Genomic DNA, 23462 nt, shown 5'->3' with positions numbered 1-23462 from the left:
AATGCTAAAAATATTACATGTTTCATTGTTTTTGTAAGCAGGATTAAGTGCAATAGTTTTGTTGTAGTGTCTTTGTTGTTGAATCTTTCCTTTACTTCTCAGTTAAAACCACAAAGAGTTAGTGGTTCAAAGAAACTCATTTCTTTCCTCCACATGACTTGTTGGGAAGATTCTAAACAAGCCCGAATCAATAATTATGATAAATCCTTTTACTTCAAAAAAACAAAAAAACAAAAAAACTTACAGGTTGCTTTATCCACAAATACATACTTGGAAGTAAAGAAATGTTTTAAAGAGATGCATTAGGCAAAATATTCTATCAAGTTTTCAACCATGACTTCTGCTTAGCCTGAGCTGTTAGTGACTGACATGCCCTAAGGTGAAGCTACAATAGTAACATACAAAATAATAAAATGCTTAAACAAAGGAGGCAGAACCATTGCAAAGAGTGGCCACTGGGGTTGTACAAAGAGCCTTTTTCTTTCAAAATACTCTTCAAAATACTGTACCTCAATTCACATCAATAGACAGCTGGATGGCTGGATGCCCAGCTGCTAAGAACTACAACAAAACTGGAACCCTCTTTACACATTACCTTCCTTCTACCCAAGCCCCTGAAGTGTTCCCAGGATTCCATTTGAATATGTAAGCTTTATTTCTGGTGCACAGATTAAAAATCAAGATCATCATGTATGAGATAATGTATGTGGAAAAAAACTAATAGTTTTTAAGAGCTATGCTAAAGTAAGATATTTTCATTATACATTTCAGTAACCATGGTTTCCATATAATGAACACTGTATTGGTTTTTAAGTAAATTTATACTATAACCACTACATCCTATGCCACTTTTAGAAAATACTTATGGAACTACGTCCTCAAGTATTCTCTTTAAAAAAATAAAACTGGCACATTTTCTTGCTATTGAAAGGGGGTCTCATTTCCCTTTTTCCCATATATGGGTTAGAAGAAAAACATAAGCTGACTCATTTCTAACATAAAATGTTTCCCTTATCCTCTTCTCAAAAAAGGTCACCATAAGTGGAGTCATAGGGACAATATCATTTGATATTTTCTTATATAATTTTATGCAATTAGAATTAAAATAATTGTTAATAATTGGAATAAATGTATCCTCAAATATCTACATTTATAATAAAATTGAATTTTAAGAATAAAATATTCTAATGCAATTGGACTTGCCAACTACTAACTTTTGTTCATTCCAAACTCATGCTAGAGTTCAGACAAACATATAACATTGTTTTCTTTGGTTGCAGTGCTTTATAAATGGTCTTATTTTACCATTTACCAAACCTCTTTTGTTGAGTTATTCAAACTAACGTCTGCCAAGAACACTAGGAATTTGGTGATATTGCTTCTTTTTGGAGAAAAACAACCCCTTCCCTCAGAAAATTGAAAATGTTTATCTTGGCACTAAAACCTTGTATTGAGCCTTCTGGAAAGTATTTTAAACTGTTGTTTTTAACCTAGACTTTGTGACTGAAACAGGAAAAGGTTCCGTAGCTCTGCACCAAAATACATATTTATAGGCTTGATTTTCTTTCTACACCAAAAATACTAGGTTGATGGCAGCAGTTTTCAAAGTACAATTTCCTAGGACCATGCCTAACGTTGGGCATTATCACTATATTCAACACACGATTTGTTTTTTAAACCTCAAAAACCTCTGATGACTAAGCAATGCTAACTGTTGATGAAATATGTTGTCTTTAAGTGCCGTGTCGGGAAGGACAGTTTCATTTAACCACCTGATCTGTTAGGAGTTTTCACACACATAAAAATTTTACTTGATATTGTTATTTCCTTCTGTCAACAAAAGATATGTTTCTAAGTTTTTATCTTTTATGTTTTTACATTTCTCCCACTAGATAGGCTTTATCTTCAGACTAGATAGAACATAAAGATAAACCCTGTGAACTTTCTGCAATACTGTCCTAACAATGGGTCTGAATACAATTAAGACATTCCTCGGAAAGTGATGAAATGAAAGAGTCACTGTTCTTAACTGCCCCAATACACCCCTCAATTATTAAAATATAAGAAAGAGCCCGCAGGAGTTGTAAGATGTATATGAAAAGTATGTTTAAAATGGTAGGTCAAAAAATTACACAAAGACCCCTCTCCCCCAGATAGCCACAATGATTTTTCAACTTACTAATAAATGGCATAAAATACTATGCATCCCATTATGAATAAGCCCTCTCCGCCTTAAAAACTCCATCCAATTTTTTTTTCCTTCTAGCAGCGTGGCTGTCCCTTTACAAGAATAATAATAGCAACATCGTTGTTTTATATCTGCATATAACATTTTTGATAAAGTCAGAGGAAGTTAAAATTATATCATTATGCTTGTCAAATATTTTTCAGAATGTTCTGGCAGGAAATTAGTTGTTTAAAAATTATGGTGTGGTTAAATTGTCTTACTTAGCTTAAACAAAAAAGATAAAGATATCTACCAAATGCCTCTTACTAAAATCCATAATTGCCTTTGTCAATCAAGTATAAATTTTAATTTTAAAAACTTAGTACTTCTTGCTGTAATTACATTCTACCTATGTCCAGAAAAATCCAAAAAGAGTCTATTCAAGTAAGTGTAAGAATGAGACAAATAGGAGTTACTGGTATTACCTAAAAGGAAGATCATGAAGGAAAGGACTCTTCCTAATCAAAAATTCTCTTCCCATACTGTTGTGGTTACATGACAATGACAGACGTCATCTCTATTGGCATTAATGTCTCAAGCCCGCCTGACACTCCCTAACATTCCGCAGAGTCTCAGAGTCAAGGAAAAACCCAACTCTGACATCATGGACTAACTTCACATCTTAGACCGTGATGAGGGTGCTAGGTCACCTTCACAGGAGACCTAGATGAAGCCCTACCATCAACTGTGTTCACATTTAAACTTACAATGCTAATCGTTTTATAAGGAGAGTAAAGAATCTGTAAAATCAGAATGAGAGAAATGAAGAATTTGGTCAAAAACTATGACCTGGCTGAGGTGGTTAGATGCTGTGGAGGTGTGAAATCCATGAATAGTTTAAATTTTAAAATGAAATAAAAGCAGTTTAGACTATTTAAACTGAAAAAAAAAAAGAATATCTAAAATCAGGTCCACAAAACACAAAAATTCACTTATCAGGATCAGAGGACTATTAATTTATATATTCAGCTTTCCAAGATGAACTTATGAGGAGAATATGAAAAAAAAAAAAAATTCAAATCTTCCTTCCCTCTCTCTATTCACTAAGGAGCAGTAGCTTATCTCTGACCACTCTAGAAAACAAAACAAATCAAACAAAAACTCAAGCTACTTGTGGGGAATACTAAACACTTTAGTTATGCTGTTGATTTTAAAATTACAAAGGAAGAGTATTTCTTCTATTAAAATAAGTAAGTATAACAGAACATACCTGAAAAAGAACATGTACATGGCAGCAGTGATGCAGAACAAAAGGACCTAAGCAAGGAGAAAAGAAATGTTACTTGCAAAAGAACACTGGCATCATCATTTGTGTGTCTCACAAAAGCAAAATACCCACGATTAAATCTTGTACCTGAAACAATCTAAAGATGTGTGAAACTAGTCATTCATATATCACATTCTCTATCATTCAATACATCATATTAAGGCAATAATGATCTACATATTTACACACAGGTAAATGAATAAAATTACGTACATTTAACAATACATATTTGAGTGTATATGTATATATACACCCCCCACACACATATATAATATAATATGTTTATATGTATATAGACCAGGTAGAGGGTAAAAGAGGTCAAAAGGAAGAGCCAATTTTTAAAATTAACTCTAAGAATAAGTAACCTAAGAACATAAGGCAATGGTTTTTATATAGTGGAGTCAGCAAAACAAACAAACAAAAACCATAAAGCTTATTACCTTTTATATCAAGATGACAAGTTTTTTTCAAATATAAAATACAATTAGAATTGCCAACCAACTCTAATCAATAAGAAAAGCTCCTAAAACTATAATCATCTTATATGGGATATAGACTCCTTATTAAAAAAGAAAAATTCCTCTAAAAGCAAGCTTCAGAACACAAAATAAATCTGGATTAAAGAAGCTCCCTTGAAACACAACATACTAAGATGTATATGGAAAGAATCCAAAAACCCAAGTTCTGACCAAAAGCTTAGTTTATGCCAACAAAGTGGATCTCTGTAAAATTGTTTTAAATCAGTAAAACAGAAGTTGTGTATGTGTTCTTGTGTTAACAATAACAGTGTAAATTAAACAAAAGGATTGTCAACAGCCTCACATCATATACAAATGACAAACGAACAATCTTCAACTGTTAAAGACTGACCAGAAGGAACCACAAAAACAAAAACAGTATGAAAGTACCTTAGCCATTTCCAATGTAATTTATAATCAACTTAAGCATAGTATAAACGTTTTGCTATTACAAATCAAGCTTGAGAGGTTTGCCATCTTGGCTTAAGATATGCATTATAAATATAATGTGAATGACTGGGAAATATAAAACCTACCAACTCAAAGAGAATGGGTATCACATTCCCTGACTTCTGAGAGAAGGAGAAAAAGAAAACCAAGCTCACAGATACAGAGAACAGATTGGTGGTTGCAGGAGGCAGAGGGTGGTAGGGAGAAGTGGAGGAGTTGCATTTTTGTTTTGTATTGTTTTGTTTGAGTATATATAGTGTGTGTGTATTTAAAAAAAAATTATTAAAAAAAAATTTTTTTTTTTTTTTTGCTTCTTAGGGCCACACCGTGGCACATGGAAGTTCCCTGGCTAGGGGTCAAATCCGAGCTGTAGCCACCGGCCTACACCACAGCCACAGCAACACAGAATCTGAGCCGAGTCTGACCTACACCACAGCTCACGGCAACACCAGATCCTTAACCCACTGGGTGAGGCCAGGGATTGAACCTGCATCCTCATGGACACCAGTCAGGCCTCATTTCCACTGTGCTACAACAGGAACGCCTATTGATTTTTTTTTAAAGGATGGGTAAACTACTATGAAACAAACATTACTTTTATTAATTTTTTGTATTTACATATAAAATACGTAAAATCTTTATGCATAAAGTATATAAAATCTTTCTAATAAACAAGCACATATTCTTCTCTTCTCCTCTCTCCTCCCTTTCCTCTCCTATTCTCTCTTGCTATTAAAAATATCCTATCTCGAGTTTCTGCTCTGGCAGAACAGAAACAAATCTGACTAGTAACCATGAGGTTGGGGGTTCAATCCCTGGCCTCGCTCAGTGGGTTAAGGATCCGGCATTGCTGTGAGCTGTGGTGTAGGTCACAGAAGCAGCTCAGATCTGGCGTTGCTGTGGCTGTAGTGTAGGCCAGCAGCTACAGATCCAATTTGACTCCTAGCCTGGGAACCTCCATATGCCGAGGGTGCAGTCCTTAAAAAGCAAAAAAAAAAAAAAAAAACCTACAAAAAAACAAAAAACCCCACAAACCTATTTATGTCCTATATATGTTGCATAAGGTTCATATCACTGTTTTTGAAAATTTAACGTAAAGCATAGGAAATTAATCTTCAGTTATTGATTAATCAATTATAAATTAAAGTCCAAGTTAACTTGCCAGCCAACAATACAGATCATGAAACTGAATTTTTATTTTCTTATCTATCTTTGTAACCCTTTTAGGCAAATGTATTTCATTCTTTCCCTGCACTAGTCATTATTCCCCTTACAGACAAAACTTTCTAAATGAATATGTAAATCACTCAAGATTTTGTTTCATCACAGTCATGAGATCTAAAAACATCAGCAACATAAAATCTAATCAATATTGTTACTAAAAAAAAAAAAAAAAAAGCAAAACTTTTGTTTTAGCTATTTCCCAGCTCAAGGAAGTCTATACATTTTTGCTCCTAATGCTCAAAGGAGGTCCATTCTATTTTAGTTCATCTTCGTCTAACAAATTTAACTTTGGTTGTTGATTTAAAAAGACATTATCAAAGCAGAGTTCCCATTGTGGAGCAGTGGAAACGAATCCGACTAGTTATCTATGAGGATGAGGGTTCGATCCCTGGCCTTGCTCAGTGGGTTAAGGATCCGGCGTTGCCATGAGCTGGGGTGCACGTTGCAGATGCGGCTTGGATCCTTGGTGATGGCTGTAGTGTAGGCCGGCAACTTCCATATGCCGCAAGTGCAGCCCTAAAAAGCAAAAACAAACAAACAAAACCAGTATCAGGGCAGCACCCCAAACGTAGAGTGGCTGGATTTAGCACAAACACCAATTCATTTATTCAGCCAATACTTGTTCAGTGGCTGCTAATTTGACACTGGAGAAAAATGCATGAACGATAGAAAAAAATTCTCTTGGCTACTAGCGTATTTTATAAGGTGTTAAACACTCACATCCTGCAGCTCTTTAGTTAACACTGTTTCCTGTAATCCACTCTACTGCATCCTCCTTAACAGGAGAAATGCTTCCCATCCATCAAGGCTCAATCCCTGAAACTCTGTGTCAACTCTTGCGCTCCCGTATTATTCTCACTTCAAGTACAGCTCAAAGCTATTAGATGTACACAATGTCTATCTCACTAGACTAGAAGCTTGTTTACATTATATACATCCAGTATAATACTCAGTATACTTAAAAAATATATACTAGACTCCACCCAACAAAATACATAAACAATCAAAATCACTTTTCAAAAACATCACTGAATTATATGCTTTTAACGATCATTTCAGTCTTGTCTTTGTACAATTTTTTAAGTTCTGACATAGGTATATGTACCTGTAAAATCGTCATCATAATCAATATAACATATTCATCACACTCCAAAATTCTTAACAGCATTCTTTACGATCATTTTAATATCCATAGAATCTGTAGTGGAGTTCCCACTGTGGTGCAGCGGAAATGCATCCGACTAGGAACTGTGAGGTTGCAGGTTCGATCCCTGGCCTTGCTCAGTGGGTTAAGGATCCGGCATTGCCATGAGCTGTGGTATAGGTCACAGACACGGCTTGGATCTGGTGTTGCTATGGCTGTGGTGTAGGCCAGCAGCTGTAGCTCTGATTAGACCCCTAGCCTGGGAACCTCCACATGTTTCGGATGCTGCCCTAAAAAGCAAAAAAAAAAAAAAAAGAATCTGTAGTGATACAACCTCTCTCATTTTCAATACTGGTAGTTTGTTTCTTATTTTCTTGATCAGCCTGAGTATAAATTTATTAACTATTAATTTTATCAAAGAATGGGTACTTGTTTAATTGATTTTCTCTACTTTTTCTCTGTTTTCTATTTCATTATTTCAATTAAACTTTTATTCATTCCTTTTTTCTATTTGCCTTGGGCTGTTTGTGTTTTTTTTTTTTTTTTCTTTTTTTTAGGGCCATACCCACAGCATACAGTAGTTCCCAGGCTAGGGGTTAAATTGGAGCTGCAGCTGCTGGCCCACACCACAGCCACAGTAACATGGAATCCAAGTCAAATCTACAACCTACACCACAGCTCATGGCAACACCACATCCTTAACCCACTGAGTGAGGCCAGGGATTGAACCCACATCCTCATGGGCACTATTCGGGTTCATAACCTTCTGAGCCACAATGGGAACTCCTGCCTTGGGTTTTTTTCCTGTTTCTTTTTTATTGCCATACCCACAGCATGTGGAAGTTCCCAGACCAGAGCCAGTGCAGGACGATGCTGGATCCTTAACCCTCTGTGCCACAAGGGAACTCCCCCTAGTTCTTGAAAGGTAGAAATATATGCCACTGATTTTTTAAAGATTTTTTTTCCTTTTTCAATATAGGTGTATAACGCTATAAATTTACCCCTAAGATCTGCTGTACCCTACTAATTTTAATTAGCTGATAATTCATTTCTGTTGCATTCAAAATACTTTCTAATTTGGCTTTGCTCACTTCTATGATCCATGACTTAGCAGTGTGTTATTTGGTTTCCAAAAATTTGGGGATTTTCAGCTATCTTTCTGTTGTTACTGACTTATTTGATTCTACCATGGTCAGAAAGTATTTTATGTGACTTGATTATTTCTAAATTTATCAAAACTTATTTTTTATGTCTCAGAATATATTCTGTATGTTTGGTAAATATTCTACACATATTTTTAAAAATTATGAATTCTACTGTTGTTGGGCAGAAAAACAGTAAATGTCAGTTGAGTGAAGCTGGCCGACAACATTGTTCTAATCTTCTAAAGCCTTATTGACTTTTTGTCTACTTGTTCAATCAATTATTGTGAGAATCTATCAAAATATCCTGCTATAATTGTGGTGTTGCCTTCACAATCTCTCACTGTAGTTCTATCGTTTTTCCTTGGTACATTTTGAAGCTCTGTTATTAGGGATATAAACATTTAGAATTAGGTCTACTTTATCACGATGAAATTACCTTCTCTGATGATATTCTTTGCTCCGAAATCTATTTTAATCTGACAATTAACAAGCTTTCTTTTGATTACTGCTAGTTTTCCATTCTACTTTTAACTGACTGGGTATTTATATTTGAAGTTTAGTGCCTTTGGGCATCATATTTTTGTTTCTTGCTTTTTTATCCTATCTGAAAATCTCCACCTCTTCAATGGCATATTTAGATTGTTTACATTTTAATTTTTGAATCAACTAAATATTTGTATGATTCCATTTTCTCTTCATTGTTGGCTTGTTTGTTTAAAGGGTTTATAGTAAACATCTTTAAATTGATAGTCTCCATTCAAGTAATACTATACCACTTAACATATAAATATGGAATCTGAACAGTGATATACTTCATTTCTCCCTTCCTGACCTTTGTGCTACTGTTGTCATCCATTATACTCTTATCTATATTATGAAACCACACTTTAAACATTTTTTTCTCAAAAATGCATGCCTAAAATAAATTTCACCTTTGTTTTCAAAGATATTTCGCTGGGCATCATTCTAGTTTGATGGAACATTTTAGTTCAGCAATTGGCTCAATGAGCATCACTTCAATATCTTCTTACAATTTGATTATGAAGTGCCTTGGAGTAGTCTTCTTCATGTTTCTTGTACTAGTGTTTCATTAAGTTTCCTGACTCTGTGGGTTTATCATTTTCATCAAATTTGAAAATTTTTCAACCATGATTAGGAACTCCAACTAATATGCAGTAGGCCACCTGAAGTTATCCCACAACTCACTAGTGTTCTCTCTTCTTTTTGTAAAAAAATAATTCTCCTTACTCTTCTTCATGGAGTAAAGATCACTTCGGATCATTTCTATTATTATGTCTTCAAGTTCACTAATATTTCCTTCCGGAATGTATAATATGCCATTAATGCCACCCAGTAAATTTTCCATCTTATACATCGTAATTATCATCACTAGAAGTTTGATTTGGATTTCTCTGTCTCTAACTCTTCTGAAACTACAGAAAACACTGAAAACAGCTCTTTTTAATGCCATTGACTGCTAACTCTAACAGCTTTGTCAGTTTGGGTTTGCTATTAATTGATTATTTCTTCATTATAGGTCAAATCTTGTTTCTTATTGCATGCCTGGTCATGTTTATTGGATATCAGATGTTTTGTATTTTACCTTGGTGGATGCTGGATATTTTGCATTCCCATAAATCTTCTTGAGCTTTGTTCTGGGTCATATTTTTTTGGAAACAGTTTGATCCTTTAAGAAGGAGCTTTCAAGATAGACAGAGTGGAATAGTGCTCAGCTTAGGGGTAATTGTCTCCCATTGTTAAGATAAGACCCTTATGCATACTCTACCCAATGCCACATGAATCTTGAGATTTTCCAGTCTGGCTGATAGGAACAGATACTATTCCCGCTGCTATTTAAGTGCCAAGCATTCAATTATGCACCTCTAAGCCTTTCAGGTCATTCTTTCTTTGACCTGGGGTGTTTTCCTTATGTTCATGCCCTAATCACTAATCAGTTGAGTATGTTCTAATCTTCAGTGGACTCCATCCAGCATGGTCTGCTCTCACTCTCTGTTTCTTCAACTCAGAAAGTCCTCTAGACTTTGCGGGAATGCCTCCTCTTTGATCCATGCCTGGAAAGTCTTTCAAGGCAGTAAACTAGCATATATCCATGGGCTTATTTCATTTCTGTCCCAATTCTCAGGGATCTCTGACCTTTAGTTCCTAATGTCCAGGATCATAAAAATCACTGCATAAGTTTTGCCCATGTTTGGGTTGTCTCAATTGGAAGAGTAGGATTACTGTTATTATGTCATGGACAGAAGCAAAATGTGGTTGTTCAATTTAAACTAATCAAAAAAATAATATTAAACTCAGTTCCTCATCCACACTAGCCATATTTCATGGAATCAACAGCAACATGTGGTAGTGGATGCAGCAAAGTAGATAGAGAATATCTCCATGATTGAAAAAAGTTCTATTAGACCTGTGCAAATGATATTTTCACTGAGCATTGTATTATCACACTTAACATATTCTAACCTTGGCATCTGCACACATCCATTTTTATACTCTATGCTTTTAAGTCTAAATCAACATAAAATAATATCACAATTTAGTCATTTATGGGAACAATACAATATTATCTATTACATAATTGTAAGCATTAAATGAGATATAAAGCCTAATAGAGTGACTAGTACATCAAGGTGTTCAAGAAATGGTAATTTTTTGGGGGGGGGTCTTTTTGTCTTTTCTAGGCCTGCACCCACAGCATATGGAGGTTCCCAGGCTAGGGGTCGAATTGGAGCTGTAGCTGTCAGTCTACGCCACTGCCACAGCAATGCCAGATCCAAGCCATGTCTGCAACCTACACCACAGCTCACGGCAATGCTGGATCTTTAACCCACTGAACGAGGCCAGGGATCAAACCCGCAACCTCATGGTTCCTAGTTGGATTCGTTAACCACTGAGCCACAACGGGAACTCCCAAGAAATGGTAATTATTGATGAAAAATAATTTCTCGGTAATTTTCTATTTCACAACCATTTCATAATATAAACACAATAAGTAATTTTGAAGTTGCTATTTTCACTTTAATTTTTTTTAATTCAAAAAGTAATGAAGGGTATATACAACAACATAAATAAACTTCAAAAACATTATTTAGGAGTTCCCGACATGGCTCAGTGGAAATGAATACCCCTGGTATCCATGAGGATGCAGGTTCGATCCCTGGCCTAATCGGTGGGTTAAGGATCTGGCTTTGCCACAAGCTATGGTATAAGTCACACAAGTGGCTCAGATCCCATGTTGCTGTGGCTGCGCCGTAGGCTAGCAGCTATAGGTCCAATTCGACCCCTAGTCTGGGAACTTCCACATGCTGTGAGTACAGCCCTAAAAAGCAAAAAAAAAAAAAAAGTAGAGTTCTTTCGTGATGCAGAAGATTAAGGATTTGGCATTGTCACTGCAGTAACTTGGGTTGCTGTTACAGCACGGGTTCAGTCCATGGCCCGAGAACTTCCTCATACTAGGGATGTGGCAAAAAACACAGAAAAAACAAGCCAAAAAAAACATGATTTAAGTGAAGGAAGCCAGTTACAAAAGGCCACAAGTTTTATCATACCATTTATAAGAAATTTTAGAACAGAAAAATCTCTTTACAGAAAAAAGAATAATGGATGTCTAGAGCTAGAGGCGTGAGGGGTGATGGGGAAAATTTGCTCATGGTATAAGATTTCTTCAGGGGGATGAATATGTTCTAAAATTAGGTTGTATGGATAGGTACACAACTTTGCCAATAAAGTGCAAAAAAGATGAACTGACACTTTAACTGGTAAATTTTACAGCGTGTAAGTTGTATTTCAAAAATACTTAATACTGTTTTTTTACAAATTAATACATGTACATGATAAAAACAAAAGTTCAAAATGAATGACAAAAATATAATGAAAAGAAACTTCCCTTCTATTCTAGATCTCTGATTTCTTGTCTTGTAGAATTGTGTCTACATTTTTACAAGCATAAATACCCAATAAAGACATTGTTTCATACTTTGCTTTTTAATTTTACACACACACAGAAATGCTGAAGTTTATTTAAACAGTCTATGAATAGATAGAGTGGATGCAACATATATTGAATACCAAAGTATACTTTGCAAACTTGTATTCTTATACCTCTGGAGGTAAATTCTGAAAACTGAATTCACTGTATCAAGAACAACTGTATTTTTCATTTTTATGCACTCCTATCAACAGCATATCAAAGTAGCCATATCCTTATATAAGCTATTTCCCTATATCCACAAAAATTGTGTTTTATCTGTTTGATCCTTGCCAATGTGACGGATGAAAGAAATGGTACCTCATATTATAGCTGAATTTTAATTTTTTTGGCTGTACTTGCAGCATATGGAAGTTCCCAGGCCAGGGATAGAACCTGAACCACAGCAGTGACAATGAGCCTCAGCAGTGACAACACCAGATCCTTGACTGCTGAGCCACCAAGGAACTCCAGCTGCACTCTTCTTATGAGTAAAATTGAGCCTCACAGGTTTATAAATCTTTTTGTTTGTGTTTTGACCATTTGGTTTAAGCAATTTTTTCATATCCTTTGACTATTTTTGGATTGTGGATCTTTTGGAAACCATTTTTATTTTTTGAAACTGAATATACTTATGTGAAAACATAGAATCAATAGAATCAATTTCACAATTACCTATTTGCACCAAGAATATGGGTGGTTAAATCAAAAGTAATCGTGTAATGGAAATCTCATAACGTACTAACCCAAAAGAACGTTTTAAGCCAAGAGTGTACAGAAAGTATAACAAATAATGTGAAAGTAAAGTTCATTCAGCTGAAAAATACTGTTTTCTCTGGAATGACTTTTCAGGAAGTGATAGATTTACAATACATGGCTTCCTGTTACAGAGCTTACAAAACTTTCAGGAAAAACTTTACTATGGCTGTCATCACTATGTCATGAAGAATTATATGAAAACTATCCCCCTCAAGGCTCCAACAAAGAAACAATATCACAATATATGAATACTTTAAAAACCTAAAAATAGCCAGAAATAGAAAAAATGTGAATAGGGCCTGGTAAAGAAAGCTGTTTTTACCATTTAAGCCTAAGATGGTTAAAACACATATCCTGAAGTCATTTTAAAGTCTACTAGAGACCTCAGCAGATGGTGCATTTAATTACTTCCTACCCCAGACATCTTCTGCTTTTCTTTACCATACGCAGTTAGATGTTCTTTGGCCCCGCTCAGCACCTTGAATGTGTCCAAAACAACGATGTTCTTTGCTGCCTGGTCTTCATTACTCATCAGGCCTGTGTTCCCCCCATGTTTATCACACCTCCTTTCCTTATGCAAATAAATACTGAATCCTGTCCGTTTTGTGGAAAAGAAGTGACACATTTCTCCTTGCCCCAGCGTACTTCATTCGTATTTTAGCCATGTCTCCGCCCATCTGTTCACAGAAATTGATCTGGAAATTATGCGTTCCTAACACGTTGTGACTGAGCAAGTCAAAAGGGGAGAGACAGAGCAGTAGGCTCCAGACTATCTGGAGCCCCGTGTGATCTTCAAGAGAAGCAGAATAAACAAAAAACCACAAGTTCTCATATTCAGTTAGGTACTTATTTCAGTTGCCCTTATGAGGTCAGTCTGGTAGAAAGACAGGCCTATTAACAATTCGGCCCAATACAATACGCTAGGACAGAATATTTACCTTTCACCGTCCAAGAGGGACTCATTAAACCATCTCGTTATGTAATTATTCTAATTAAATATATTTAGGCAAAGTTTTTTGCTGTCTCTGTACCTTTATGTCTCCGTCTGAAGTTACCCAGAATGCAAGTTCCTAAGGACAATCTCTACTTGGCCTAATTCCATACACGGATAGATTTTTGGTATATTATATAAGGCTTTTGATAATAATGTTAGTTTCCAATTATAGCAACCATCTTTTAAAAAAATAAATAGTACTCCCATTCACACAGTTTGTAAGGCTGAACTTTAGACGCCACCAAGCATTTTCAACTTTTCTGAAAATACAGACCACTGCATGGCCCCTTGTGGAAACCATTCTTACTGGATGAAAAGTGTTATCAAGATTTGCAATTACATATTTTGCTTTGAACACACAGGATCATTATCATAATAATAATTTTCTTTGGATACTGCATAGTTTTAAGCAATGCAATTCTCAAGTTAAATAGCTATGTATTGCTTTATAATTTAAAAAAATTCTTAAATAATTCAAATCTCACATAATTTAGGTCCACAAATTCTAGACTCTAAATTAGAATGAAGTCTTGGGACTCCAGATTAAGATTATAAACTTAATCACATCACTTCCATTCTCTAAGCCTTATTTTTTTTTTTTTTTCATTTCTAAGAGAAGTTAGATTAATCTCCAGGATCATTAGAATTACAAAATCCTATGATTCCATCAGTCATTTTTTTTTTCAATGTACAACAAAATTATCTCAAAGCAAACTGTCACTAGTATATGAGGCAAATCTCAGAATATATGTATATACTAAGCAAATGAGAGCATTTGCTCTGACTGAATTATGTGTAGGAAATTACATTAAATATGCCAAAAACTTGGGCCGAGTCTCTGCCTTGCACTGCTCACTATTCTTGATTTATACCTTCAAGGTCAGCAAACAAAGTCTGGCAACATATTAACCCTGAAATTTTCCAGTTGTAGAAACAGCCATGTTATATGGTGGCTGGGAAACACAGCCTATATGATGTTCTGTCCTTTTATGGTAAGGACGTAAGCTGTATTTTGTCTTCCATAAAAATGAAATCATTTACAGTATATAACTAGAAAATGTCAGTATGTAGTAACTAATACAACCTGGAAGTTACTTTCTTTATTACAACAAAATTCTAATTCTGCTGGCAAATTAAAAAAAAAAAAAAGCTTTAAATTAAAGCTCACAATTTAAAGGATTACAGAGAAGGATTTACATATGAAAAAATTCATTCTTTATTAAAAATTTAAAAGAAAATTTAATGGTCAAGCCAAAACCAAAAGATGTGAATTCATTTACTAAACACTCATTAAAAGTACATTCTCTGAACTGAGACTATAAAAACCAATTAGACACTATCATAAAACACCTACAGCACTTTAATTCATATCTCTATTATTATCATGTAAAGGAAATGCAGATTATTGGAAGGTTGGTCAATAACTTATATTTAAAAGTTATCAACTTATTCAGCTGCTTCTTTTTTTTTTTTTTTTTTCAGCTGCTTCTTTTCTTTCCCATACCCATTTCTCTAGTTTATGGTCAATTAGATGGTCATTAAAAGTCATTATAAACCCATATACACATATCCATTCTCTTTCAGATTCTTTTCCTCCATAGATTATCACAGAATACTGGGTAGAGTTCTCTGTGCTATATAGAAGGTTCTCTATAATTTTTTTTTTGTCTTTTTGTCTTTTTTAGGGCCACTCTCATGGCATATGTAGGTTCCCAGGCTAGGGGTCGAATCAGAGCTATAGCCGCCAGCCTACACCAGAGCCACAGCAACGTGGGATCCGAACTGCATCTGCGACCTACACCACAGTTCATTGCAACGCCGGGTCCTTAACCCACTGAGCAAGGCCAGGGATCGAACCCGCAACCTCATGGTTCCTAGTTGGATTCATTACCCACTGTGCCACGACGGGAACTCCTATAATTCTTAATTAAATTGAATTCGTAATTTAAAACTATCCCAACCAGAAAACTTGAATCCAGATGGCTTTGTTGATAAGTTCTACCAAACATTAAAGAAGAAAATAATATCGATCTTACACAAAGTTTTCCAGAGGATATAAAAAGAATAAAGAAGACTATTTACTTCAAAAAAAAAAAAAAAGTCATTAAAAACACACTTCAAAATAAACAGGAAAGGGGAGGTTCCCTGGTGGCTCAGCAGTAACTGAAGTAGCACAGGTTTTTCTCTGGCTTGGGAACCTCTACATGCCACAGGCATGGCCCCCCACCAAAAAACAAAACAAAACAAAACAAACAAAACAAAACCCCCACAGCAAACCTAACTAAGCAAACAAACAAAAAAAACCCAAACAGGCAAGGAAGTAAATATGAAAAGGAAGAGTAAGGGGCCAAACGAAACCATGGGAGAGTTTAAAGATGGAAAGTTTTTAAGGTAAATAAAAATAAATAAATAAAAAGGACCAGAGAACATGGAGAAAGAAGAAAGTAGAGGAATAAACTAGATCATAAACTACTATCAACTAACAGTGCCAGGCACTGTATAAGATATTTTTAAAATACTACCTCTAATCCTAACAAAAGCTCTTCAAAGTAGGTTTTTATCACTCCCATTTAAAAGATGAGGCAACTGGACTCAAGAAGATAAGTTACTCAGGGAAAACCACATAACATTTAAGTGGCTGAACTAAGACTCAGAGATATGACTATCCTATTTCAAGTTCAAGCCTTTCAATTTTATACCGCTTTGCCTCTAGAAAATTTTTATTAATGTTGATTGAGTGGTTACTGCACTTCCAAGGTAAGAATAATCTCCACAATGCTGCTTCTATTTTAACCAGTGTCTGTCATTTTTTTAAAAAGGCAGTGGAGGGGTGATCTTCCAGAGTTCAGTACAACAATAATTGAAATAATAATAATTAAAATAATTATCATTAATAATAACATCAATCACTGATGTTACTGAATGCTCACTCTACATTACATGCTCTATTAAGTGCTTGACATACATCACTTTACATAATCCTCAAAAGAGCCTTGTAACGTAGGGCTTATTACCCCCCCTTCAGAGAAGTTTAGAGACACAGACAGTAATGGGATTGAGCCAGGTTTGGCAACCAGGTGTAACTCCAAAGCCCTTGAGCTGCCATGAATTCCTCTCAAGATTTCTTTCAAAACTCCCATTAAATAATTATAGCTTTTACATATTTCCTTTAATTTAATTATGAAACATCTCTTACTTTCAATCACAGCAGATTAAAATAGGTTAAGATACAGTCTCTGTGTTAAAGAGCTCTCACTATTTACAAAATGAATCAGATTCACGGTGACAAAAAAATTCCATAATGCTCAAAACTTCTATAAAATTTTCTAGTAAAGAAAAACAGATCTAAGTAACATATTTTTTAAATTTCCAAAATGTTATATAAATATTATAATCAAAAACTAAAAACCTTGCATGTTTACACACTGAGAAGAGAAAGATTTGCATGAGCCAGTTTTCCAATATGTTTACATATCCTAATGCTGCCAAACATCTTCCCTTTTCAATTCAGAAAACCAAACCAAACCAAACGCATGTGTCATTCAGCAGAGAAGCGAGAAAGGTTTTGCATGGATTCAGAGCAAAGCTAAAGCTGAAAAAATATTGTGTTTTCAGCAGGGCCAAGTAGATGGGTTGTCTAAGTAAAACCTCATTATTAGAAGTAGACAATTTGTAGTCAGTTAGTTATTTTCATCCAAAGGGTGGTATTCCCATTAACCTCAAATAAGAACCAGGCTTAGGGTGACATTATGTTTTTCCCTCAGAGACATTACAGAAATAAATAAATAAGAGCTTTCAGATTACTTTAGAGAGGTCGCAGCAGGGCCACATACAAATACCACACTGCAGTATGGCAATTCACATTTTTGTCATTTGATGAAGGCAAGAAAGACCATTAGAGTGAGGGTTATTGTACTGCTAACTAAGGTGGCCAGGAAGACAGCACTCACTCCCGGCTTCACCAAACCACACTGAGCCGTGGGCAAAAGGCCAACAGCTGCCCTCCAGCTGAATTCCACATGGTTGAGGTGTCCACTGAGAACCAACTCAATCCCAACACATAATCCACAACAAACAGCCATCAGCAATCAATAGAAGGATATATCTAATCTCTTTACTGTTGTTTTAAACATAGCATATAGGTACTTGACTCAAGTATGGATAGAATAGAATGTCACTAAGTTATCCCAAATAGTGTATGTATCCTGTGCCCACACTCAAGCCATCTGCCAGTTCTTTTGGGCATATGCTCATTCTGGAATTCATTTGAGAAAATCCTTCCTTGATTAGGCATGGCTTTGCTCCTATCTGCCGTGGTTCTCACCATTTATATCCAGCTGCAGCTTCCTCTCTGCATGCTTCATTCCCACTGACTACTTCAGGCAGGAAAGATAGAGAATTAATTTTTTTCCTAACAAACATTTAAAAAATCTTAAAGCACAATAAAAATTGACATGACCAAAAAAAGAAGGGGAGGGGATTCATGGATTCCCAACCAAATGAATGTGTAAGACTTTTCAAACATTTCCCCCAAACTTATTCCACACACGAGATTTTTCTTTTTGAGTTTCCCCTGCTTATTACATCAAGGAAACACAATAGATAAGGGCTCTCAGCTACGCAGTGTAACCTTAAAAAAACGTCTGTGCTTTTCTTCCTTCTTAGTCAGCAAGACAGGTTCAGTATTCAGTTTGTCATGAACAATCATGATACAGAAATATATAGTTTTTCAAAATACCTATTAAAGTATTTTAATAGTTTATAGATAAGAGAGTGATACAAGAATTAAAAAACACTACTGATTTTTTAAAAATAGAAAGTCAACTTTTCAGTATCTAATGGGTCTAGAGCAATGAGAAGAAACTATTATTTATCAAATCTTGCTCCAACAGGAAAAATGAATTAAGAATAAAAAGAAATAGGAGTTCCTGTCGTGGCGCAGCAGAAACGAATCCGACTAGGAACCATGAGGTTGAGGATTCGATCCCTGGCCTTGCTCAGTGGGTTAAGGATCCAGCGTTGCCGTGAGCTGTGGAGTAGGTTGCAGACGCCGCTCGGATCCCACGTTGCTGTGGCTGTGCCATAGGCTGGCAGAAACAGCTCCAATTAGACCCCTAGCCTGGGAACCTCCATATGCCACGGGTATAGCCCTAAAAGGACAAAAGACAAAGACAAAAAAAAAAAAAACGAATAAACAGAAATAAAAATCTAGTGCCAAGTGTAAAATCGAGTTTATATCCAGTATTAGCTATTAGTTATGGATTCCAAAATGATTAAAGAGAAGAGATTCATAGACCGGAGGTTGCTTCTGTCATGGAAAACCCCCTTTTGCTTTGTAGTCTAGTTGCATGTGGTCAAGACTATAGCCAGTTTTAAGGATGCATCTGGACCATATGACCTAAAGGGCACAAAGGCAGTCTATGTCTATCTAAAAGTCAAAATCACAATTTTAGGCATCAATAACTAGGATTGTTTGTACAAACTCTTCATCCATTAAAAGCACGTTACTCTCACATTGCTAATGTCAATACTTTCTTTGGATGGATGGATGGATGGAGAGATAGGTTGGTTTATATACACAACTCCTCTTTGGAATCCTCTTACCAAAGGACAGTATTCCATGAACTTTCTAAATAAACTCAAATAATGTACCTGCAAATCTAACTACAGTTTGTACTCGGAGAAATTTCCACCGTGTTCTTTTCTCTCCATCTTACTTGCTTTTTCGTAATGCCTGCATCTGAAAGAATTAGGAGGTTTCAGAATGAAGAAGGCGATCCTCATATAGTATTTTATCCCTCAGTCATGTTCATAACCTGATAATCATCTACTCCTATAGAAATTGTCAGGAAAGGAAAAACAAGTTTTGTTTTTCCTTCCCAATTTTTTTTTTTCCTCCAGAAGATGTCATTACAAGGCATGGGAAGAAATGAACAAAGGTTTTCTTGAACTTTCTCACAATAGCATTCTTCATGTTCCCACAGTCCGTTTTAGTAGCAATTAGCACAGCTGCAGAGTTTTAGTTTACTTCCCCAGTATTATTTTATGAATATAGCCATATACATTAATTTTTATTTAAAAATACCAATAACACAAACATATATTAACTCTAGGTTACAGTCCAAAGCAGTACCTTGAAAATGCAGGTTATTGGGCATTCAGACATATGGGACGTAAGATTTCATGGTTAAGAACAAAAGAAACATTTGTTTTATTGATTCATTTAAATAACAATCTTAAGTTTTTCTATCATCTGACGCTCAGATTTTTTTCCAGGGGCTATTTTCAAAGGTATCTTACAGTTTAAAAAGTTCGAGACTTTTCCAAATAAAATTCTAACTATCACAGAACATACAAAAACCTCCCTGGGATATTCCTAAAACACCACATCTAAATACCGCCATCATCTCCCCTCACAAAGTCAGAAGAGATGAACAAGCACTTGAGCAGCAGAGTAGAACAACTCAATATTGTCGTGCTGGGAAGGTGATTAGGAGGAAAATAGTGTAATAGCCTCAAAATTAAGTCCTCATAACACCCAAAGCACTTTGTAACTGATATGACTTGGCCTTTTCAGTCTTCAAAATTTAATTAGTAACAATAAACCAGACTAATTGGGGGTGGAAGCTGCAAAATTCTGCAGAGTATTTCTCAATGCAGTTTTCTTGGTGTGTTAAATGCAGGGCATGGCAAAAATGAGGCCTGTGTGTACGTCAGCCAAATTTTTCACATGGAATTCTGTCTCTAACAACAAACAGACTGATTAATATTTTAATAGGAAAGCCCCCTAAGGAAAGCAGGTGGTTCCTGGCACACACGGTCTCAGTGTCTGGGTTATCCTAAGCATACATTCCTTCATCTTAATCAAGCGAGGAGCCAAAGTACAGACTGTCCTTTATGGAAGCATGATTTCATTTTTATAAAGGAAAGAGGGTGAAATGACTAGTTTTTAATGAAAACTAAACATTAAAATATTGGTAATTACACTGCTTCAAAATTTTCATTAAAACTAGACTTTTATATACAGTGAGACTTATTGGAGCAAAAAATAAATTTTGCAATTAAATATACTCAGTACTTTGTAGTGACTAGAGTATGAATAACTAGAAGAAAACTTTTCTCCTTTATCCATAATAATAGGGTGATCTGTGAATTTTATTTTGGACTGTTATGCCATCAAATTAGAAATCAGAAGTTTATTTACATCAACTCAATTTCAGCACAAAACTATTATTTCATACATGGCAAAATCTGATTATTTCACACCTGCATACATAGGTAGATAAAACTGATGGTCAGTCTTCAAAAGTGATCTCTCCTCAAGTAATGGCATATCATTGTTAATTATTAATAATTTCCACTACTCAAATTGCTGCCATTGATATTTTAATCTACCCAAGTTGCTAGCTCTAGTTAGCTTTGTATTGATGCATGTAAATATTTCTAACATCTTGTTTGAAATTTTATTTAAACATTTAGAATCTCATTGCTTGCTTTTAATAAAGTATTCACATATTATTAGTGTGAATGACAATTTGCAAATTTTATAGCCCTGTGAATAGAAAACTGGTCATTCCAGGAGAATTACCATGAATCACTGGGGGAAGGAAAAAAAAGATTTCAGCATTATCACCAATTAAGGAAAGAGCAATAATTAATATCCATAGGTGTATTCATTTTACAGATTATCTAGCTAATAGAGAGCAGATGTTGAAGAAAAAGGGCCCGATGCAGCTAAATCTGATAAGATCAAGGTCTGGAAGGCGGGTACAGAAGCAGACCTTGCAGAACATGAGAGCTATGGAATTGACAATGTGATGGGCATGGCAAAAAGCTGCTGAAAATGACTGTATCCTACTTCACACATTTGCCTACAGTCAGTATTAGCTGCCCTAATCACTTCTGGCCCAGACGAGTCTCACTGCCACTTCAGTCGCTTACTCAGCCAAACCCGAGTTTCTCACCCTTGGCACTGGTGACATTTGAGGATGGCTAACTCTTTGTTGTTAAGGATGGGGAGGATGGAGGCTGTCCTGTGCACTCCAGATGTTTAGCAGCATCTCTGGTCTTTACCCACTAGATGACAACAGCAACCTCCACCACCATGGAGGACAATCAAAAATGTCTCCAAACTTGCCAAATATCTCTTGGAGGGTGTATAAAATTAACCTCACCTGGAACCACTGATCTAGACGAAACCTAGAGATGCTTTATCTGGATCACTCAGACAATCCTAAGCACTTATAAACCCTGAGAACTATCTAATCTAATCCTTTCTCTGCAACAAGAATCCCTTCCTGTAATGACAATAAAAGATCACCGTACAGCTTTTGCTTAAGAATCTCCAAGAATGAGAAACACTCAACTTTACCACCTAACCAAATACATTTTTTGGACAGCTCTACTTGAAAAATCCTCCTTACTAATGCAAAGACATCAGCCTTTCTCTAAATTATACCTGTAATTCTTAGGTTCATAGAAAATAAATCTTTCTTCTACAAAACCAGTCCTTCAAATATAAGACGATAACCTCTATACCTGGATTGCTTTGTAGGTCAGAACTACAATGGACACAAAACAAGTTAAAGCAATATTTTAGGTACTAAATGGTCACCCAAGCTGTCCGATGGAAGAAAAGGGAAACTGCACTATCTCCCAGCTCCAGAAAGGTCCAGCCTTGGGTCATATATGTATTTATAGTAACATTTATAAACATTTTTATTTTTTCATTTAAACCTTCATATCCTCAAAAAATACACCTATAACATGTAATAGTTTTTACTTTTCTAATTATTCCCTATTCATTTAAATAGGCAATTTCTGATAAAGATTGTTTTTAATTTTTTAAAAAAATCTGCTTCCCTCATTGGTGTACTGATATGCCTCCTTCAATACACCAAAAACTTTGAATTTTGCTCTTTTACTATATTCAGTGCTTTCTTAGATGTAAGTTAGAACTTAATTTATAGAATTTTGGGTTTTGTGTATAATTGATGCTCTCAATTTGGGGTTGCCAAGTCTAGAATATGTTTTTAAAGTATCTGACAAAATCAAAGCATACAAATTCCCCATTTAAAAAATATATTCTAGAAATGGCTTAAGGCAAAAATACTTTTATAAAGCCTTAAACCATTTGTGTTTTAACTGCATAATTAACCTCACATATCCCAAACTCAGCTAGCCAACAAATCTAATTACCTAAAATGGAGGTTTTGTTTTTTAAGCCAAGAAACTCTTTGTTCAAACAACATCAAACCTGCAAAAACTACACGTAAAATAAATGAATGCAGGTACCACTTTGTCTCCCATACCCATGCTAGTTACTCAGAAGCTCTGCAAAACGCTGGGAATATGTGGAGAACATGTTAGAAAACAGTATCTTGGCACACAGTAGAGAGGAAAAAAAGCTCAGAGACTGGAAAGAGATGCCACAACTACAACGCACTTAATCTGTAGAACATTTCAGGTCCTCTCTCAACGTAAGTCTGTCTCTTGGTTTACATATCACTGCAGCAACGTAAAATTAAGCAGTTTTTCAAAAACACAGTAGCAAATTCAGCATAGGAGGAAAAGGGAAGAAAGGGAACGCTAGTGGGGGGCATAAAAAATATTAATGAATAACTGAAAGTAACGAAAAAAATTGGTAAGAACCAGATATTGTTTACAAAGTTGGCTTCAATGATTGCTCCCACCCCTGTATGCAAACCCCCATGCAAGGGATTTTGTTGCTTTGCTTGTTAGGGTTAGAG

The 23462-nt window shown here is 35.4% G+C and overlaps 1 protein-coding gene across 7 annotated transcripts in view; it reads right to left on the bottom strand.

Annotated features, from left to right (window-relative positions):
- TMEM135 (transmembrane protein 135) overlaps nt 1–23462 on the bottom strand; it is a 304239-nt gene that overhangs the window by 71310 nt on the left and 209467 nt on the right. For all 7 annotated transcript variants that reach the window (XM_047754420.1, XM_047754421.1, XM_047754422.1 and 4 more), the window contains one exon: nt 3438–3484. In XM_047754420.1, coding sequence (XP_047610376.1) covers nt 3438–3484 — 47 coding nt within the window. The remainder of the gene's footprint in view (nt 1–3437; nt 3485–23462) is intronic.

Source organism: Phacochoerus africanus, chromosome 11 (genome assembly GCF_016906955.1).
Source record: "Phacochoerus africanus isolate WHEZ1 chromosome 11, ROS_Pafr_v1, whole genome shotgun sequence".
NCBI classification, from domain to species: domain Eukaryota; kingdom Metazoa; phylum Chordata; class Mammalia; order Artiodactyla; family Suidae; genus Phacochoerus; species Phacochoerus africanus.
The sequence above is the reverse complement of the archived record's forward strand: the minus strand, read 5'-3'. Positions and strand labels throughout refer to the sequence as shown.